The sequence below is a fragment of the Mastigoproctus giganteus genome, chromosome 11 (genome assembly GCF_048544385.1).
Source record: "Mastigoproctus giganteus isolate SK-2022 chromosome 11, ASM4854438v1, whole genome shotgun sequence".
Lineage (NCBI taxonomy): Eukaryota > Metazoa > Arthropoda > Arachnida > Uropygi > Thelyphonidae > Mastigoproctus > Mastigoproctus giganteus.
Genome location: NC_143585.1, coordinates 40,929,956 through 40,950,069, shown reverse-complemented (window position 1 = coordinate 40,950,069; position 20,114 = coordinate 40,929,956). Strand labels below are relative to the sequence as shown.

Genomic DNA, 20,114 nt, shown 5'->3' with positions numbered 1-20,114 from the left:
ATTGTGCCCTCCCCTAAAAGATTAAAAAAATATATGATTTATTTAAAATACATTTTCTGGTACACGTTTTAATAAAATAAAAGGATGACAAAAATTGCTTTTTCCTGCATTCAATACCACTTAAGTTTTTTTGATGCCATTTTTACTAGAAAACAAATTTAAATTTATTATATAAATTTTAAATAAATTTATTGTATTTTAATTAATTTAAATATACCCAAACACTTACCTTTCACAATTAAACTGCGTATCGTCCGTAGAGGTAGAGCATTCATGCTCAACAGCATCAACGATAACTCTGCTGGGACAAAAGTAATTGAGGTTACAAAAATGACAACCAGTGGGGCAACAACCATGGTAGCGCCCCAGATAGTGCCACCACACAGAGCTGGGTATCTGTACAAAGATTTTCATCTTGCAAAAGCAAGATGTAAACAGATTGGAATAATCAAAACATAAAATCGAAAACGTTATCAATTTTTAATCTTTCTTTTGGCGCCCCTTTCAGCTTTTAACCTGAGGCAAGAGACTCGTTTGCCTCATCCTCAGCATTGCTCTGCTATCGACAGTTAAGATTGTTGCTTGTAATCCTGCTGCAAGTTCTTCCATATTATGCACTGAAACGTATATTAGCTGCTTCCAATGTCTTCCCAAAGAGGGAAAAAAAAAAAATCCCCGAAATTAGGATCAAAGTGATCTCCACAGCCAAGAACAGCACCATCATATTCTATCTATCTCCCTGGATTGGTTGGTTTGGTGTTTAATGGTGCAATGGCAACTGAGGCCATAATGCACCAAGTCAAATCTCCCTGGGAATGTTGTTTCCAGCAACTGGCAGACCTCTGACTCAAAGGTGTGCAGGTATAAAGCCTCAGGCTTCCTTGCACCAACCCCAGGGGCTCATATCTGGTGAATATGGGCTTGGCACACCCAGAGTCCTCAGCTGGATATCATCATTCTTCTTTCTTGGCGATTCCCTTCTACTTTTGACTCTCTCTCTCTCTCAGGGAATTTTTTTTTGGCTGGTGCAGCATAAGCCTCAGGCTTCCTTGCACCATGTAGCTAATAATAATAAAATAATAACATGGCTAATGATAATAATAATACTGAAACCATGATCCCTGACAAACAATCAACAGTACATATTCCAACAGCAGTGGTAGTGATGGGCATAATTGAATAATCAGTAATCGAGAGATTTCAATTATAGCAAATCAAAATAATCAATTTTGACCTCTTAGTTATGCCAGTCACTAAGCAGTGGTAAAATTTCATTCAGCAGTAGTATAGACATTAGAGGTAAAGTAGAAACAAATATTTTAAGTTACAGGTTATCCAAATAATAGTTAAAGCTTAAGTTTAATTTGAGGGTAACCCAGTGTATACCCTAACTGGTTTGCCTGTCTGCTGGATGAAAAAATTCAGTCTCTAGGAGATAACACTGTACACACCCCTCACCCAAGACTGACTAACTTGGCCACATCTAAAAATTCCTTGCATTAACTTGATTCAAACCCATGCCTTTCAACTCAGTGTGAAAGGATGATGTTTATAACCACGGTACAACCCATGACGATAAGGTGAGTCTATTAGTACATAGGCAGAGATCGTAATGCACACATCTGTACAACAGGAAATTACATCACAAAACTTTCACACGCTGTATCTTGGAAATGGAACACCAAATCTAAAAATTTCCCACAGTATTCATCTTATTTCCCCCCCTCCAAGCATTCAACCTCTTAGGTTTTCATATGCAATTTACTGTTCACCCTGTATAGGTATAAAAAAAGTTAAGTAATTATTAACTTTCTTTAATTATTAATAAACTCCTTCAGGATCAACACACAGCTGAGAGATCTAAAATAGTATTTAGGCATTAACAGACAGTAATGAAATAAATATTGTTTCTACCAACAAGCCAGTAAAAATAAGTAAAATTTATTAAAGTACACAGATGCTGATAGATAAAACAAATATAAAAAATACACTAAGTACAAATTAAAACTGAAATTACATACAGCCAACAAATATACAAAAAAAATAAAAGATAAACTTTACTATAAAGAGAATAAAAGCAATACACCATGCATAAAAATAAAAGCAATAAAATAAGCATGAAGTAGCTTTCAAGGCAATGAGCCTTTTTATCAATTTAATCAAGATATACAATAACAAGTCCTCATATTAAGTAGAGGTATAGCTTCGCACATGCATTAACAACAGGTGTAGATTGTGTGTGGCAAAAAGGAAAACAACAAAATACTCGATCGTCACACTTCACAGGAATGGCGCACCATGTGCTAGTCCTATTGTTAACTCACATCACGATGAAAAATAACAGCCTCCATAACAGGATGCATGCTGGTCCCAGCATTGTAATTAAAGTGGGACCTGCCACAGTTATATAGAGAGCCTCCAACCACAAGATGGTAAGAATTAAGGGAATAGTCTGTTTCACAAATTCAGCCATTTCAGAGCATTATTGGTGCAAGCAGCATTTTAATTATAATCCACAACCCACTATTGAAATATTACAACAGGGCTGGCATATGCTGCACCATTGCCATGGAGTCTGATAGTTGAGTATTTTCCTGTTCCCCTTCTCCTGTCTTTTTGCTGCACACAAGCCACACGAACCTGCTGTTCGTTAACACATGTGCAAGTTTATATCTCTGCATAATATAAGGACTTATCATATATCTTGTTTAAATTGATAAAGACTCATTGTCTTGAAAGTTACTTCATGCTTATTTTATTGCTTTTATTCTCTTTATATTAATAGTTTTATCTTTTATTTTTTGGATATTTGTTGTCTGCATATAATTTGTTTTAATTTGTACATGGTGTACTTATTTTATCTATCAGCATCCGTGCACTTAATTTATTTTTAAATAAACTACTAATTTTGGATGACTTGTCGAGAGAACCAATATTTATTTCATTATGATTATTCCTGGTGCTCTAAGGCCTCTTCTCTAGTTAACAGACAGTTTAATAAGTTATATTAGTTATGGACTGGTGTAAATATTTTCTACTACCACTATATGTAGTGTAGTATATAAGTAACATCCATCTCTTGTGGATAAAGAAATTATTTTAAGCAATGAACAGAAAATAATTCAAATGAAAGAAACTTCATGTGAAAATTGTAAGTTTCCAGCAATGCAGCAAAGGCTAGTTAGACAGCTACAGACTGTAATCTTTAATTCTTCTGGCACTCTAATATTATCTTAAGGTTCTCTCAGGACAGCAATGGCACACATGGAAAATTACTGGCACACGCCACTCATAATAATAACATAGTATAATAAAAAAAAGTTTTTTTTTTTTTAAATTTGAAGGCAGATTTGTTTTATGGTCTAGCAGCCACATCTAGCAGTAAAAACCATAAGTGTTAATTGTACACAAAGTTATGCAGCAGCAAAGTTCTTATTGAGAATGTTCAAGTACTGTTATTTTTTTTATAATATCAATAAAGATTATTTATTAATGTTAATCAATGTTTTTAAACCTTAGTTTTAGTTTATTTTTGGTATGCAGGCCAGAAGCGGTTTACTGTCTTAGGAAATGAGGCAACAAAGGAAAGAGAAGTACCACTTTAATTTACTTATTTACAGTATATGCTGATTAATCTAATAAAGAAAATTTTTTAATTATAATAAAAAAATGTATATTTTTAATGAATGCATGCATTTCTGGCTTGCATCAAAGGATTAAATTTTCACTTATGGCTTTACGTGGAAACTGCACTATAATCCCACACTCCATCCTCTTAAGAAAGCCTCAAGCCTGATAACAACAAACTTTGCACACCCAAAAGATATTAAAGTAATTATTATCACTAATCCTTGAATTTTTTTTTTTTTTTTTTTTTCAATATTCTTTACACATATAATACTACTTTTCATGCTACAATACCACATAGTACATTCTCTCTCTCTCTCTCTCTCTCTCTCTTGAGTGAGAGAGAGAGAGAGAGAGAGAGAGAGAGAGAGATGTGCTCATAGATAATAAATAAAATATATTTCAGAATGGTAGTACAGTGATACTCTTAGTCATAAAAATCAGTATACAGTCACTTAAAAATCACAATATATAGAAAATACAGTGTCTAACATCATAAAAATTTTTCTTATAAGGAAAAAGAGTACTAGAGTAATAAAAAGAGAAAAAGTATAAGAATGGTTGTACTTTTTCAAGAATCACATGAAGTTGTTTGTTTGTTTGTTATTTGGTTTTTAGGAGCATTAGCAACTAAGGCCATATTGCTCCGGGATATGCGGTGGTCATTCCCTGACCTTTCCGCATTCTCCGTATTTGGTGGTGACGGGCTCGAACCCCGGTCTAATCAAGAAGCGTGTGCTATGCACTGCTGCTCCTTCCCACCTGGCTACGGAGGCGCCGCACATATTATGAAGTAGTGAGCAAGTGACTTTAATCAGTCACCTTAACAACCTATATAAGCTCATGTTGCAGAAAAATAGAGAATAAAAAAATCTGAAACAAATATTTCCTCAAAATCTCAACTTAATGATTATCACTGATTTCAAATTTATGGCACAATCAATAGAATTAAAGTTATCAATATACTAATGAATCATTTGAATAATAATAATGATACTTGGCCTATATACAAATAAGAATTAAAAAACTTCCAGGACTGAATTTGATAAAAAAATCTGTAAAACTTTTTTAAAGATTTTAAAAAATTGAACACAGGATATGAAAAATTTTATTTTATTTAATAACCTAAAAAGTCTAGAATTTTTTTACAGTAGATGGCATCTTGGTTGCACATGCATAAAGATAAAAAACTGAAAAAGAAAGGTTTATTTTTTAAGTTTTTGACAGTAAGTAATTTTGTATCATCTTTTAGAATGTAATTTAATCAGCTTATAGACAGTGGAAAGGACTGTATATAAACTATTCATCAATTTATGCACACTTTGAATCATGCCTTTAGCAATTTTGCCATTTTAAATGTGAATTCTTTTCAAGGATGAAAATCATGTTGTTTACAAATATCTGTAACTGATAAAAATGTTAACCAGTTCCTCTCTCACATCTAAATGTTTAGTTTCATGAGTATTCCATGTGCAATTAACATTTCACTGATGTATTTTTTATTGCATCTCTACCCAAGACAAGATGGGAGAAACTGAACATCTACAGTAATTACTCTCAATATCTATAAAAATGTAATTGTCCAATTGGGGAATATGGAAGAAGAGAATTCAGTAACTCAATGGGCCACACACTTTGGAAACAACTGCAGTATGCGGTTCCCCTCTGTGAGGTACAGAGTTTACATCTGCTTGTGGCTATTGTGAAATTCTTGTTTCACCATAAACTACATTTTTTATGACCCTCTTTTAAAATAAGATGGAAGAGCAAGTAATGATTCTCCTGAGGAAAGAGACAGTAACTAGCCAATGAATGAAGACAGCAGTAATTGCACTGCCTTCAGTGTGTATCACAACATCAAAGTCTGAAAATTTAGAAACAGAAAAGAGCTTCAAATGTACAATAATGACTACTGCAAGAGCAAATGAAACCAAACCTTTAAGCAAACTTGAGACAAATGAAGATTGCTTTCTTGCATTATTTGCCACTATTAATACTAATACTTGACAGGGAATTGTAATTGCAATCCAGAATAAGTCTTTTGAACAATCCAATGTATGAAGAGAAGCAGATACAGCCAGAAATAATTGAATAGAATTAATTAAACAGAAATTGAGTCAAGAAGTCAAAATTCTGCAGAGTCAAATACTGAACAACAAAGACTATTCCAATGACAGCTTTTGTGTTTGGCAAGTCAAGTCAAATTTTCTCAAGAAAAGACCTAAAGACAAAAAAGTTAAACAGTTGTTGCTCGAAAGGCAAATTAGAATTGGGATTCAGACAAGCATTTCCATATTTTCTTGATGAACTAATGTCAAATCTAAGCTCTCCACATTATAAAAATTTCAGAAAAAACAGAGAACAGCAGAGAAAAGCCTAACTAAAAAAGGAATCATCATAGGGGAATTTGCACATTATTATTCATAAATTGTAAAGGTTGTAATAGTTACTTTCCACAAGAACAACAACAGTTAAATTGAAATTTGTTTCTTTAGAAGTAGGTATTCAGAGCCAAAAAATACAAGTAATAATTAAAGCAATATATCAGTGGAAATATTTTTATATAAATGTAAAAAGCTTGCCCCCTTCACATTTCAATCTTCTTTGAAAGCAATTTACTTTTATTGTAACCTTTATCAAATGTTATAACTGATTATACTGGATGTCTTTTTATAATCCTTTATGACCATTAAATTTATAAAGCATGTGTGCATAGTTCCATACATTAAAAAATTATGCAAACATATAGTAACCTTCTTTATGGATGGACATCAACAACCATTTTAATACCAAAATTATTGAAAACTAACACCCTTATGAACAAAATCTCATATATCTATGAACAAATTCAGCTTCTCTAGTCTTAAATGTATGATTACATTTTATATGTAATTTTCTAGTACTTGTTAAGTGTTTTTAAATTAATCATTTGAGTATAATTAATGAATTAGGTCTAACTAAGTGTTAGACCTCTTGAACATATAATTTATATATTATATCTTCTGATATTGGAAACAATATGCGCATTACAATTACTTATAATTATGTAATTCAAGAACAATTTTAAAACTACAAACTATTTCATTTGTTGTTACATAGCTTTGTAACAATAAATGAAGTGTGAACTATGCCATTCAAAATTTAACATAAATACAGTAGTAAAATCAAAAACAACACACACTAATCTCTAACTAAATAAATGTAATTAATCATACCTACATATATGTTTAACGATGTCTTTTAAAGGTTGTAATGTAATATTTTTCTCAATACAAAAAAAATATGCATCTTTCCCAATCACACTATATAAATGGGACATATATATTTACATATTTATAAAATCTCAAAAAAAAAAAAAAATCACAGACAAGATTATGACAGATACAATTAATCACAGCTGCATGTGTGGTGATAACATTACTTATAATTTTATAAAACTCACTATTTAATATACAGCAATAATACTTGAAACCATACTAATAGAATTTACATATCTGGCTCTGGTTTTAGTACAATTATGATAAAGTAAATTAAACAAATATTTATCAGTATAGGTATATATACTGGGAATAATGAAAAATATTTTATATAAATGAAATGAAGTTCACAAATAATAAATTTTTAATATAAACTAGTAACAATTGCATGAATTTATATAATACTTCACTTTTATCCACTAAATTTCTAGTTTTTTGTAAAGCTGTAAATGCATTTAATATAAATGAGCTTTATTAAATACAACATTCTGAAAGTTTGATCCCTGAATGATTTATTGGCATTTGCATTTAAAGTGTCTATTCTAACTTCTATTTAATTTCATATATTTACAGATGAAAACACTATCTTGTTTAGTTTCAACAAAAGAATACAGTATCTCACTGGTAACGTGGGAAACACCTCTTTTTCAATAGGAAGCTCTAAAATCCCTGCCAGTCACTAAATTCTGAATCTTCTTCCATTTCTACACCAATACAGCGAATACCATCCTTGAGAAAGGGTGTACCTTTACCCTTGCCTACAAATATGTAAAAAAAAAAAAAAAAAAAAAAAAAAAAAATTTAAAATGTGTTAATTTTTAAAATTAAATGAAATTTACGGTTAGAGTTGTATTTACAGCCTTCAACAAGAGACAGCAGGCCTTTAGCCAGAATATTTACTGGATGCCTCTTTGGGTTTTCCAAAGACAAGTGTGAATTAACTTCCATGTTGAATGATTACAAGTTGTAATAACGTATAAAACAAGATGAGCATATCAAACTAATTGGCTTCAATAAGAGATTACTTTGAACAAGGAACACAATATGACCATACTTGGCAACTTTTAGAAATTGAAATTTGTGAAACTTGATAAAGATCCATCTTTCTGATCGAATACAAAGGAACAGCATTCTGACACATTTCTTTCAAGTTAATAATAATTAATGTGTGTCATAACAGTAGTACAAGAGGGAAATTATGTCATCACAAAATGCAATAAACTACACTTGACACTGAACCATCCAAATCTGGAAAACTCAGGACCTGATCCTTGCTGGATTTCCAAAATTTCCCACCATATAAGGCAATTGTAACTGCACTTGGAATACTGTGCATCCAAGTATGAAGACCTTTCCTAAAAAAAAAAACGTTGAGCTTCCTAAAAGGGTCCAAAGACAGGCAATTTGCATGGCGAGATCAGCAAAAAGATGCTACACAAGGGAAGACTTCAATTATATATGGGCTTACAGAGCTTTGTGCCATTGTCACTGTTATAAAGAATTGCAGAACTAGAAGCCAAATTCAAATTATGGAGGAAGTGGTTTAGACTATATTATAGAAAGTTTTCTTTTAGCCAGCAAGTTGTTGATTACTAGAACCAGTTACCTCCGCAGGCAGATGAGGCTGACAATTCAAAAAAATTCCAAGGTCAACTGCATAGTTACCTTTGTGAGGAGGGAAACAGTTTGTCTATTTTCCTATCTACTTTTTACTTTTTTTTTTTTTTGGCCAGTGCAGCAAAAGCCTGTGGCTTCCTTGCACTATATGGCTGATACTAATACTAAAATTTTCTGTATTTTGGGTGTTCATATCATAGTCATAAAAAAAGCCTAAAAAAAATTTCATTTTTATACTGTAACTTATTGTACATTCTGCAGTATATGTGTAGCCCTTGAGATGGAAAGGTAATGTACAGAACAGCACATGAAAAAGTACAGTATGAAGAGTGATAAAAAAAATACTGAGGCTAATTTTACTGCACAAAAGGTAGAATGTTTATTAATGAAGATAATTATATTTAAATCAATCAGACATTCATCTTTAACATATACTTTTTATTGTCTCTGAGAGTCTCCAATAATTTCTAAAAATAAACTAGAAGGATAACATATCTGTAAGAAAAATAACAAGCGAACAGAAAAATCAATGTGAAATTCTGTGTCCTACTGAGCAAACCAACCACCAGCAGATTTACAACTTTTGCTTAAAAGCTTGTGGTAAATCTGACAGGCTGAATCAGATCCAGTGTATTCGGGTGGTATAAGTGTTCAAAGACAGAACCAGCAACAGAACATGATACTGTCACAGGATGTCCATTAACATTAATAACTGATGCAGCTATTGGTACAGCATCTACTATCATCCTTGAAGACAGATGAATTACTGTCAGAAAACTTGCAGAGCTCTTGGCATTAATTATGGGAGCAAAAAAAAACATATTTGTTCAAGTTGGATCCACTGACTCCTTACTTTTGAACGAAGGCAGGTTACAGTTGACTTCCTAGTTCACCTCAAAAACACCTACCATCATCAGAAATATGATTTTTTTCAGCATTTAATCAGTCGAGATGAGTCTTGAATATATCACTACGATTGTGAAAACAAAATTCACAGCAGAAGCACAGAAAATCTCTACCTCCAAAGGAAGCATCCACAAAGCCCACAGGCAAGCATAATTAAACTGTTGTGCTGTGCATGAACAATATTACAGTGAAGTTTAAAGCTGAAGCAGAAAATGGGCTAGAAAAAAAATCAATTTGAAAACATTGACACCTACTGCATTATGACAATACAAGATTCCACACAGCCTCAATTTTGAGGAAACACTGAATTAAGTATCAAAACAGTTCCCCCTACTGTCCCTATATTTCATACCCTTGTGACTTTTTTATATTTCCTAAATTCAAGAAGTAACTACATTTTCATCTGACAATGGGCTAACAAGTATTACTTAGTGTATTAAATTGTCTTCCAAACAATTGCTTCTCTGAGGGATGTGTTGAAAAGAAATAGCCATCAGAAGCTCAAAAAATTTTTACATTTTTAATTTAATTTGCATTAATCTTTTTTTTAACCACCCTCATAAATATTTTACAGTAAAGTAAATATAGAGTACACTGTACAGTATAGTGAAAACAGAAATAATTTCATATAACTGCTTCACTGAAGTCTTAATTGTTAAGCAGCTTTAACAATACCTTTTTTGTAATAGATAATGACTTATGCATGCATTTTCAAACACCATAGTCTGTACTATTTAATTTTCTTTTAGATGGCATATGCAATACAAATGGATGAAAATAGCTGTCAATGTTGTTTATAAACAACAAGCTTAGAGTTCTAACAATATTCACTAACAGTAAATGTGTTTAGCAAATCATTACCTCAGTCCAATTTTTTGTGTATGAATCATGAAATTCAGAAACTGAGAAATCCATTGCATATTAACAGCGCTGCCAATTTTGCTCATGAAAATGCAATATAATAATAATAATCAGCAATATAATAATTCCATGTAACTAGCAGATTTTCATAACAGATCATGTGTACAAACTGAAATTTTGAGCAATCCATCACATTACCATTGGCAGAGGCATATGATGCAAGAAAACAAGCTTATTCAGCATCAGCCAAAAAAAAAAAAAAAAAAAAAAAACCACTTCCCATTCACACCAAAATTTTGTCCACTTCTTCCTTGAATTTATTTAAGCTATCAACTTTCACAACGACAGATGGAAGTTTGTTCCAGCAATCAACTACCCACTGGCTAATGGCAAATTTCTGCACATCTATTCAACAACTGTCTTTCCTCAATTTCAGTTTATGACCCCTCAGGTTTGTAATCTGAGCAAGAGGAGGAATCCAAGCAGTACTGAGCCTGCTCAATCCATTCAAGGCCTTATACACCTCAATCAGATCATCTCGCAGGTGCCTAGTCTCCAGAAGCTGCAATTTGCAGAACTTAAGTCTCCAGAAGCTGCAATTTGCAGAACTTAAGCCTTTCTTCATAAGCACACCCCTTTGTTCCCCTCACCAGCCTTGATATTGTTCTCTGTACTCGTTCTAGCAACTCTACATCCTTCCTAAAATGAGGCTTCCAGATCTGTACGCAGTACTCAAGGTGTGGCCTGACTATTGCCTTATACAAGGGGATAAACTTAATTATCAATGAGTCTCTAATCTTGTTCACAAAGATGCTGCAATTTTCAGAACTTAGTCTCTCCTGGTAAGAACACCTTTCTGTTCTTCTCACTAATCTCATTGCTCTTTTTTGTACCCACTGCAACATATCCACATACTTTCTAAAATGATGCTTCCAGACTTATATGCAGTAGCATTAGCAGAGGCATATGATGCAAGAAAGCAAGCTTATTCAGCATCAGCCAAAAAAAAAAAAAAAAAGCACGACCACTACTCCCATTTCACCCCTCCGTTCGTTCGAAATACCTGTCCAGCTGAGCCTTAAATTTGTTTAGGCTATCAACTTCAACAACAAGTGATGGAAGTCTATTCCACAAACCAACAGCCCGCTGGCTAAAGGCAAATTTCTGCACATCTATCCGACATCCGTCCTTCCTCAATTTGAATTTATGCCCTCTCAGGTGATTATTCTGAGCAAGAGGAAGAATCCCATCAGCATTGAGCATGCTCAAGCCATTCAAAGCCTTGTACACCTCTATCAGATCACCTCGCCGATGCCTAGTCTCCAGACTCTGTAATTTGCAAAACTTAAGCCATTCTTCGTAAGAGCAACCCTTTGTTCCATTCACTAATCTTGTTGCCCTTCTCTGTACTCGTTCCAGCAGCTCTACATCCTTCTTGAAATGAGGCCTCCAGACCTGTATACAGTACTCAAGGTGTGGCCTGACCAATGCCTTATACAATGGAATAATCACATCCCTATCCCTGCTAGAAAAATTCCTGTATATCATTGACAAGACACCATGAGCTACTCTTGCAGTTCGTCTGCACTGCTCAGAGAACTTCATATCTGCCTGCACAATTACCCCCAGGTCCTTTTCATTCTCCACCACTGTCAGTGTAGTACCCCAGAGTTGATACGTTGATCTGGGATTACTGTTTCCCATATGTAGTACTTTACATTTGTCAATGTTAAACTTCATTTGCCACCTCTCAGCCCATCTGCTCAACCTTTCCAGATCCTGTTGCAGCAGCATAGCATCAGGTGTCCTTAACAACCCTGCCAACCTTTGTATCGTCTGCAAACTTGGACAATAAGCTTGATATACCATCATCTATATCATTTATAAATACAGAAAACAACAATGGACCCAACACTGAACCCTGAGGAACTCCACTAATAACATTAGTCCATGTTGAGCAGTGTCCATTGATTACCACTCTCTGTCTTCTGCCACTGAACCATCCCTTTATCCATAGCAGCAATTTGCCTCCAATGCCACACTGCTCCAATTTGTGCAGCAGTCTTCCATGCGCAACAGTATCAAAAGCCTTTCTAAGATCCAAATATATAATATCAAAGTTATTCCCTGCATCCAGTTCTTTTGTGACTACATCATAGTATCCAATCAAATTGGTCAGACAAGACCTGCCCTTAACAAAACCATGCTGTGTCTGAACTATAACTGAATTCTTGTCCAGATGATCCTGCAGTGCTTCTTTAACCAGTGCCTCCATTAATTTTCCTGGAACCGAAGTTAAACTAACAGGTCTATAATTACTTGTGTCAGCCTTTGATCCTTCTTTGTGAATTGGGGTTACATTTGCACATCTCCAGTCTATGGGTGCCTCCCCTGAGTCCAAAGCAGCTCTCATAATTATGGCTAGGGGTTTGCTTACTTCCTTTGCTGCCTCCTTTAATATAACTGGATAGATCCCATCCACCCCGGGTGCCTTTTTTATGTTTATCCTCAACAATTTGGTCCTTGAGGTTGTCACAGACATTCTCTCAGATATGCCAGACAAGCTGTACTTGCTATCTGGGAGTCTAAAACGCTGATGGAACTGATATTCGGGTGACACTCAAGTCAAGTGGACCCAATTTCGGCGAAGTCCGGACGGTCTGTGACAGCCAAATCCTCTGCTTGCACCTTCACGATGGTGGGATTGTTAGTAATCCTGGGTATAACCTCCATGCACAAGTATATGGTGGGTGACCACCCAGGTGTGAACCAACGTAAGCAGAGGTCGAGGTGTGGCGCCCACACCACATGGAGGAACGCCGCCCCTCTATGTTACCAGGCAGTATTAGGTGGTAGATGACTCTCATCAACCGGTGAAATACCACCACTTTGCTTATTGGAGGCTTGAAATGGTGGAACCCATGTTTAGTCTCTAGAGCTAAGTTCCGGTCAACCTTTCCCTATCTCTTCCATCATGCAGTATGACTGATGACTTTTGAGGTTATAATGAACGTCGTGGTGAGATCCAATATTCCTTACATTTCGAGGGTATAGCTCTAAAACGGTGTTCGCAGGCCGGCCGCTAGTTAGTACACTGGACTGAACCTATTGGTAACTCTCTAGGAAGCTTCCGGATCAGCTAGTGTATAATCTTGCTGCCTCTACTCTGCCAGATAGTGACTGGAGGGAGTCCGAGTAGTGTGTATGCGGGGAGCATTGTCGAGGCCACGTTATGTCAAGGATCTGGGTATATTCTTACCACATGTACGCCATATCCAAAAATTTCATTACTTCATACAGCATGTCCCACCTACTTTTTCTTACTATTGAATACACCATGAATTGTCAAACTAATAGTGCAAGCTTATCTGCGAAAAGATCTAAACCTCCCAAGGACTTCCTAATTCATTTCACAAATATACGTGGTCTCAATTCTAATCTCAACGATGTCCATTTCCACTTGCAGACTGCCAAACCCCATGTACTTTTTCTGACAGAATCTCAGTTATCGGTTGATTCATCTACTGCTCATCTCAGATGCCCAAATTATTCGCTGTATGATTCCTTTCGCCTCAAAGGTGGTACTTGTGCATATGTCTGTTCTGATATTCCCTGTCAGAGACTTGGCAATTTGGAATCTCCTCTCTTTGATCTTCTCTGGCTTAAAATCTCTCTACCTCATTGTGTCAAATTCATCTGTTGTCTCTACCGTTCTCCCAACTCCACTAATCACTTGGAGCTCTTTGACTTCCTCTCTTTGCAACTTGACTTTCTCCAGTCCAACTTTCCTAACAGTGAAGTAATTTTCCTTGGTGATTTTAATGTTCACAACTCCAGCTGGCTTCCATTTTCTAGTCACACCGACCCAGCAGGTCGATATGCTGAGGCTTTTGCAATTACTAATGACCTAGCGCAGATTGTTCATTTACCTACAAGAATACCGGACAATCCTAATCATACAGCCAATACGCTAGATCTTTTTCTCACAAACAACCCTTCTAAGTACACGGTCGAAGTGAGAGGTCCTTTAGGCACTTCAGATCACAACTTGGTGATTGGCTCTTCTCCAATGGAACCTTTATCTCATGGCTATTCCCAACCTCATGTTGTTTGGCATTACAAGAATGCAAAATGGGATGACCTGCGAGACTTCTTTTCTTCTTTTCCTTGGTCGGATTACTGTTTCAAAACTTCTGATGTCAACATTTGCTCAGATCGTGTCAGTGAAATTATTCTTGCAGGAATGGAATCCTTTATCCCACACTCCACTTTAAAATCTCGTCCTTTATCTAAAAATTGGTTTTCCAATAAATGTGCTAAGGCTGTCCAAGAGAAGAATGTTGCATATCGTAATTGGCTTGTTTCTAATTCTTCAGTTTCATTTTCTGCCTACACCAAAGCTCGCCACAGTTGTAAAGCAGTTATTAACCAGTCCAAACTAGAGTTTGAACAGGCTAAGAGTAGAAAACTTGCTTCTTGCCCTAATGGTAGCCGCGCATTCTGGTCTCTTGCCAAAGCTATTGGCCACAACTTTTGCCCATCTTTGCTCCCACCTCTGTCCAAACCAGATGGTTCTGTTGCCACTTCAGCCAAGGATAAAGCTGACCTGCTAGCATCCCATTTTTCTTCCAGCTCATGTATTAATGATCTTGGTAAAACACCTCCCACCATTCCCAACACGCTCCATTCAATGCCTCCTGTGGTCTTCCGTCAAAAGGATATCAGAAGGATTTTGATGACTCTCCATGCTAAGAAAGCTCCAGATCCTGATGGTATTTCTCCACTTGTTCTCAAAACCTGTGCTCCTGAACTTATTCCCATTCTTTGCCGCCTTTTTACACTTTCTTATTCCAAAGGTGTTTTTCCTTCTGCTTGGAAATTTGCTCATATCCAGCCAGTTCCTAAAAAGGGTGACAAATCCCTCCCATCCAATTATCGTCCCATTGCAATTACTTCTACTCTTTCTAAAGTAATGGAGAAATCAATTAACCGCCAACTCTTAAACTACCTAGAAACCTTCCGTCTGATCAACGATCACCAGTATGGATTCCGTCAGTGTCGATCCACTGGAGATATTCTGGCTTATGTTACCCATTTATGGACTAATTCAATGGAAAGGTTCGGTGAAACACAAGTAGTTGCTCTTGACATCTCAAAGGCTTTTGATCGTGTTTGGCATAAAGGTCTTCTAAACAAGCTTCCATCTTATGGTTTTCCAACTGTTTTTAGTAATTGGTTATCCAGTTTTCTCTCTGATCGCTCACCGAGGGTGATGGTAGATGGCTCTCTGTCTTCTAACTTCTCCACTAATGCCGGTGTCCCCCAAGGTTCAGTTCTTTCCCCCACTCTTTTCCTCTTGTATATCAATGACCTTCTTCCATTGACTGGAAATCCTATCCATAGTTTTGCCGATGATAGCACATTGCATTCAACTTTCCATTTTGAGAAACCTTGTCCTGCTCAATCAGCTTCAACTTCTCGAAAATCTGCTACCAATTCCTTAAATGCCGATCTTCAGGTAATACTCCAGTGGGGCAAAGACAACTTAGTTGATTTCAAACCTTCTAAAACTCAGTCTTGTCTTATATCTCGCAAAAAGGATTCTTCTACTCCTATGCTTATCTTTAGTGACACTCCGATTTCTAGGCAAAATGATATCTCTCTTTTGGGGATTACCCTGACTTCTAATCTCTCTTGGCTCAAGCACATTACAAATATTGCTTCCTCTGCATCTAAAAAACTTGGTTTTCTCTTTCGCTCTCGGCGTTACTTTTCTTCCAAACAGTTGCTCACTCTGTATAAATCGCAAATTCGCCCTGCCATGGAATATTGTTCCCATATCTGGGGTGGTGCCCCCAAAACCTCTCTCCGGCTTCTTGATTCCATTCAGAAGAGGGCAGTTAGGTTAATTAATGATTCATCTCTAACAGAGTCTCTCCACTCGCTTTCTCATAGACGCACTGTTTCTGCTGCATGCCTCTTCTACAGATACTCCCACGGGCACTGTTCTTCTGAATTGGCTTCTATAATTCCTGCTCTCTCTTTCAAAACAGTCCGAACACGTGCCCCCACCAGCCAACATCCATTTACTGTCCAACTTTAAACCCACAGAACCAACTTTTCATCTTCCTCATTTATTCATTCAACTGCCGTTTTCTGGAACAACCTTCCCTCATACGTAATTTCCTGAAAATTACAGTCTACAGAAGTTCAAGTCCAATGTCAATAAATATCTTCTTTCGTCTTCTTAACCTCAAACCCAAGCACGGTACTAAGTATTATAGGTTCTAATACCTCTCGTGTTTGGGGTTCACGTAAAAAAAAAAAAAAAAAAAAAATTTCTCCTCCACTTTCCTCTCAGTTATTAGAAAATCATCTAGCTCACTGCCAATGTTTACTTCACCTACGACATTCCCCTTCCTGAATAACTCCTCATGTGTGAATGTAGATGCAAAATACTTGTTTAGATTGTTAGCCACCTGAGCAGGATCCTCAACTGTTGAACCATCAACATCCAGTGGACCAGTCTGATTCATCCCTTTCCTTCTTGAGTTTAAATAGGTAAAGAATTCTTTTCTGTTTTTCTTTGCATCCTTTGCCAAGGATTTCTCATAATCTGCCTTTGCCTGCCTAATCTCCTTTGTGACTTGGTTACAGACCAACTTATATCTATCATAGGCTTCCATGTCACCCATTAATTTGTATGTATCCCATGCATTTTTCTTCTCTGCCACATGTCTCATTAGTTCATCTGACAACCATTTAGGCCTGAACCTTGAACAATATTTCTTGGTTGGTATGTAAAGCCTGGTAGCTTCCAAGATTAGTTCCTTGAATGCTTCCCATTTTGAATTTTCTGTTGGTAACATCATCAGTTGGTCCCACTGTATAGAATTTAAATACTGTCTCAGCCCATCAGTCGCCTTTACGAAAGCAAAAACCCTTCCCTTTACCTCTGATGGTAGTTACCTCCTTGAGTAAATCCCACTTCAGCACACTGTGATCACTGCCACCTAGTGGTTCCTTTATCTGCAGATTCTTAATGCATGAAGAATCACTACTGATAATCAGATCAAGAGTATTACTCCCTCTAGTTGCCTCTCGAACATGCTGGTGTAGAAAACAATCATCCAATAAATCCACAAAAGCCTTGCTAGTGTGTGAGTGACCAACCCACAAATTCCAATCAATATCTGGGAAATTAAAATTTCCCATTATAAGACTCTCTCATTTACTGGCCCATTCTATTTACCTGAACAGTATCTTATTATACTCATCAGAGTCATTAAGCCTATAGCACACTCCTACTCTCAATTTCGATTTACCCATGCTTATGTCACACCAAACTGACTCGACACTGCCCTGTCCATCGATGTCGACTGGCTTCACTTCCTTGGATTTTATGTGTTTCTTAACTAATAGCATAACCCCTCCTCCCTTCCTATCCTGTCTATCCTTTCTGTAGACGTTGTACTCCCCAAATTCCAGTTCTGCATTCCTTATATCCGTGTGACACCATGTCTCTGATATCCCAACAATATCTGCCTTTGATGTTTTGAACAAAACCTCAAATTCATCAAATTTATTTACTAAACTCCTAGCATTGGTGTACACGCAAGTATACATGCGCCTGTTTCTATTCTTAGCTACTCTAACACAACCCATGTGTTTACTTGTACCGCAATGACTTCCAGCAGTCTCTGAAATATCCTGCATATTGTTTTTCAGGCTTCTGCTCATTCCAATAGAAGCAGTGCAAGAATCTCTTTCACCTCTGCCAGTGGCTACTGTTAATCTATTTGTCTTTGTCTCCCCCCAAGCTAGCAGTTTTCCGACCCACCTAACACTGCCTCGATAGCATCAGCAAATATTCTTGCACCCTTTCTATTTAAGTGTATCCCATCCCTGTAGAAGCAATCTCTCCTGTTAACAGTAGTCAAGATGTGGCTAACAACTGCCTTATAACAATATGATAATTACCTCATCCCTGCTGGAAAGATTTCTGAATACCACTTGCAAAACCCCATGAGCTGTGTATACTGCTCAGAGAACTTCATATCTGACTTCACAATTACTCCCAGGTCTTTTTCATTCTCCACTACCCTGAGCACTGTACCACATTATTGGTATGTTAACTGGGGATTACTGTTACCTGTATGCAGTACCTTACATTTGTCAATGAGTGTCAAACTTCATTGTAATAATGTGTAATAATTCTATTGACTTACCAAGGACTCTGGCATTTAGTGCAAGAGTTAATGTCTGCATGGGATTATCACAAGACTCAAGTATAACTTGTTCCCGAAGTAGTTTCTCTTTGTGTGCTAATAATTCCATCATAACCTCATAAGGACAATCTAAAGATAAAAAAGCAAATGCACATAAAATCACATTTAAAAGTCTAATATAACTATTATATATATATATATATAAATTCTTATTAAAAAATATTATTATATTATTATTATTATTAAAAAAAAAAAAATATATATATATATATATATATATATAAAAAATATAAAAAAATAATAAAAATAAAACCGCTGAAACAAATGTTCGTAGAGAGGGTGTACAAAAATCAATAAATTCAACACAAGGTAGATGATAAAGTAAACTAATGTATAATTTATAATAACATAAAAGTTCACATATGATCTAACAGGTTTTTTTCCCAAGCATCATAGAATAGCATCTATCCTTTTTTGATTGATAAGCAACAGTGCAGCACTAATGAGGGAAGCATACGTTTTCCTAATCCTGTTGAGAACAGAGCATGACAGACTTCATTCAATCTTGAAATAATCTGAGGAATTCTCCAGTTTACAAAATTCCATAAAGGTAAGGCATCCAGTAAGCCAGTGATTGATGTGCAAACCAGTGCATAAGCTTGATATTCAGTTTAGTACATAAAGGCTGTAGATTTACTGAAAGAGGTGATGCCTTGAGGGGGCACTCACTCTTTGAAATTCGGCCACTTCAAAATAAAACAACTTCCACTGAAAAACTGTTGTAAAACTGATTTTGGAGCAGGTGATTAAATAATTGAAGTCATCATCATCAGCCATTTTCAATCCAATGCAGGATGAAGGCCTCTCCAGCAACTTTCCAGTTCCTTCTGTTTTGTGCAATGGCCATCCATTTACTACCCATGAACTTGTGAATTTCATCTGTCCATCTCCGTTGTTGTCTTCCGGGTTTTCTTTTAGCTCAACTTGGGTACCATTCTATTATTTTCTTAGTCCATCTGTCATCATGTCTTCCAGCTATGTGTCCTGCCCAAGACCATTTCAGTTCTTTAGTTTTGATAAGAAGGTCCTTTACTTGTGTTTGCTGCATCATCTATGTGTTTCTCTTCTTATCTAACAATCTGATTCCTAATATAATTCGTTCCATTCTTCCCTATGTGGTTTTCAGCTGCTCTTCCATTCTTTTGGTGAGTACCCAAGTTTCACTTCCATAAAGCATGGCGGGGAGTATACAATGGTTCATTATTTTATGTTTCAGACAAATTGGGATATTACTCCTCAGTATTACTGCTCACGACTGCTGATTTAAGTCCTTTGTTTTCCATTAATGCTTATTCTACTTTTCTTGTGTTAAATCTTATGTCCTCTGAGTCTCTTTCTAATGGCTTTGCATAGCTTGGTATACTCAATTTTGTCCCTGTCAGTATTTCATTGTCATCTTCGGTTCATCATGACAAGTGTTTCTTGACTAATTTTTTCTTCTTTGGATTTCTTTTCACCTATAGGTTTCGTGGGCTTTATCAATTTCAGAAAATTGTTGTATTCCTCGTCGATATCTTGGTCCAGAAAGGTCTTCAGAAGCTCAAACTTGTTCTTAAGT

The 20,114-nt window shown here is 36.0% G+C and overlaps 1 protein-coding gene across 1 annotated transcript in view; it reads right to left on the bottom strand.

The window, feature by feature from the left end:
* Positions 1–7,389: 7,389 nt before the first annotated feature.
* The window catches only part of LOC150077941 (adipose-secreted signaling protein), a 69,443-nt gene continuing 56,718 nt past the window's right edge, over positions 7,390–20,114 (bottom strand). Inside the window, exons 5-6 of the mRNA XM_090384857.1 lie at positions 18,497–18,625; positions 7,390–7,642 (exon numbers count right to left, since the gene is read on the bottom strand). Of these exons, the coding sequence (XP_090240983.1) occupies positions 7,545–7,642; positions 18,497–18,625 (227 nt within the window). The 3' untranslated portion in view covers positions 7,390–7,544. The remainder of the gene's footprint in view (positions 7,643–18,496; positions 18,626–20,114) is intronic.